This window comes from Myotis brandtii, unplaced genomic scaffold (genome assembly GCF_000412655.1).
Source record: "Myotis brandtii unplaced genomic scaffold, ASM41265v1 scaffold297, whole genome shotgun sequence".
NCBI classification, from domain to species: domain Eukaryota; kingdom Metazoa; phylum Chordata; class Mammalia; order Chiroptera; family Vespertilionidae; genus Myotis; species Myotis brandtii.
In genome coordinates this window covers 2,835,739-2,837,869 of record NW_005361351.1, presented here as the reverse complement: position 1 = coordinate 2,837,869, position 2,131 = coordinate 2,835,739, and the positions used below count along the sequence as shown (strand labels likewise).

Here is a 2,131-nt window from a genome sequence, read left to right as displayed (position 1 = left end):
GGACCTTTCAGTCCGCAAGCCGACGCTCTATCCACTGAGCCAAACCGGTTTCGGCCATATAGTATTTCATCATATAAATATATGCTAATATGAAATGTTACATAATATATTCATTATATTATTTACAGATATTTTACATTTATAAGTATATAAATTAATCAGCAAGATGCCTTCACTGTTGATTAATTTATGCACAAGGCTCTATACTCAATGGGCATTTCATTATTAAAAATCTTTATTCCTTTTTCATTTCCTCTTGGCCTTCACTAGGTAGGGGACCTGAATTCACAATGATAACCTATTATGATAAGCCCTACTAAAAGGTTAAGAACCAGTCCTTTTGAGGGTAAACACCCTGGAAAGTGAGTCACCTAGACAAAGATGCAAATGAGCATTTCTACATTTCTTGATCTTATATATTCTCTGGGTAAAAGAGAGATGCGTTTAGAATTGAAAGGTGATTATTTTGGGGTTCCAGGCAAAAGTGAGCACTTGTATGCTGATTTACTCACAGTCCCTCTGGTGTAGTAAGATGTCACTAATGGGAAGGAAGAAGACTGAATTAAGCTGTGCTTATCAGTCGTATTTTATATATAGCAAAAGCAGCATGGGTGTGCCGGGGCAGACGGGGCCGTGACAGGAGTGTTCTCAGGAATGCCATGTGATTGACACCACATTTGTGTTAAGTGACAAACAGTTTTGGTAAGTCCCTTTTCAATCTCTCAGACACCATTAGGCAACAGGCAAACCTCGTGTTCCCCACGGTGCCCTGGATGAGGCTGGACCGACATTCCTACTCTTAGAGATTAAATTCAAGGGGCTTTCCCACTACTGAGGACCATGAGTGACACTTGTATGGATGGTCTGCAAATGCTGGGCTCCTAGGCACTTACCTTCATTTTCACTGGTATTCACATTTCATGTAGTTTAGGATCAATTAATACTGCAACAATATTTACCCCATTTTTAAAAGGTTTCATTCTCTCCCCCAGGGCTACCAAGGCATGGTGGATGGCGGTAACAACATCGTGGAAGCGAACTGGGAGAGCGTCTCCAGCATCCTGCAAGTGGTAGGTGCAGGGTCCCATAGACTGCTTCTCTCTGTAAGTGAGTCCTTCCCTGAGTTTGGAGCCTTTGGTCCTTATACTCCTCTCAGACTTAAAACAGATCAGCATGCTGCCTGGCGGCAGGAAAGAAGACACTCTTAATGTGTCACTTAAATTTTGTAAAAACACTTCCCATCATGCAAATGGAGGAAATATCCCTGCAATAAAAATTTATGCATGGTAGCTAGCATTCCTCGTGGTACTGGGAGCAGATTTGGGGTTTGTACACCAGATTCGTGTTGAGGCAGCTTTGATTTGTTGGTGCTGTGTGTTTAGTGGTGAATACCTGTGCCTGTTGGGTTTTCTCGATAAAACCCAACATCAGGGTATCACAGCCTGGGAGAGACCCCAGCCAGCGGCTCCGAGAGCCCTGGGTTTGTTTATTTATTTATTTTTAATTTTTATCCTCACCCGAGAATATGTTTTTATTGATTTCAGAGAGGAAGGGAGAGGGAAAGAGAGATAGAAATATCAGTGATGAGAGAGAATCATTGATCAGCTGCCTCCTGCATGCCGCACACTGAGGATCAAGCTTGCAACCCAGGCATCTGCCCTGACCATGAATCGAACCACAACCTCCTGGCTCATAGGTCAGTGCTCAGCCTCTGAGCCACCTGGGCCGGGTGGGCCAGGAGTTTAGAGGGCAGGCGGCGCCCTGCCCTGGCCTGCTCCAGTTGGAGTAGATTTCTTTGGTGTGCCCAAACATGAGGTCATCACCGCTTCAGGCAAAGAAACAGCTGCTTACTTTTAATGTAAAAGGCGCCTGCCCAGCTATTTTATGCTTATACTTAATTATACCTAATACATTTCCAGAACACTGTGTAGCTTAGCAAAGGCCCCACACAGCTGAGAAATGGAGAGCCCACGTGGCGAGAATAAACGCATGAAGCACTACTGTGGGTTTACCTTTGTAGCATATGTATTCATCTGTGACTCCTGTTGAGTACTTTTTTAAAAATACATTTTTATTAATTTCAGAGAGGAAGGAAGAGGGAGAGAGAGAGATAGAAACACCAATGATGAGA

General features: G+C 43.5%; 1 protein-coding gene across 1 annotated transcript in view; it reads left to right on the top strand.

Annotated features, from left to right (window-relative positions):
• Positions 1-2,131, top strand: part of PFKP (phosphofructokinase, platelet) — a 70,240-nt gene that overhangs the window by 38,300 nt on the left and 29,809 nt on the right. Inside the window, exon 3 of the mRNA XM_005869528.2 lies at positions 993-1,070. Within this exon, the coding sequence (XP_005869590.1) occupies positions 993-1,070 (78 nt within the window). The remainder of the gene's footprint in view (positions 1-992; positions 1,071-2,131) is intronic.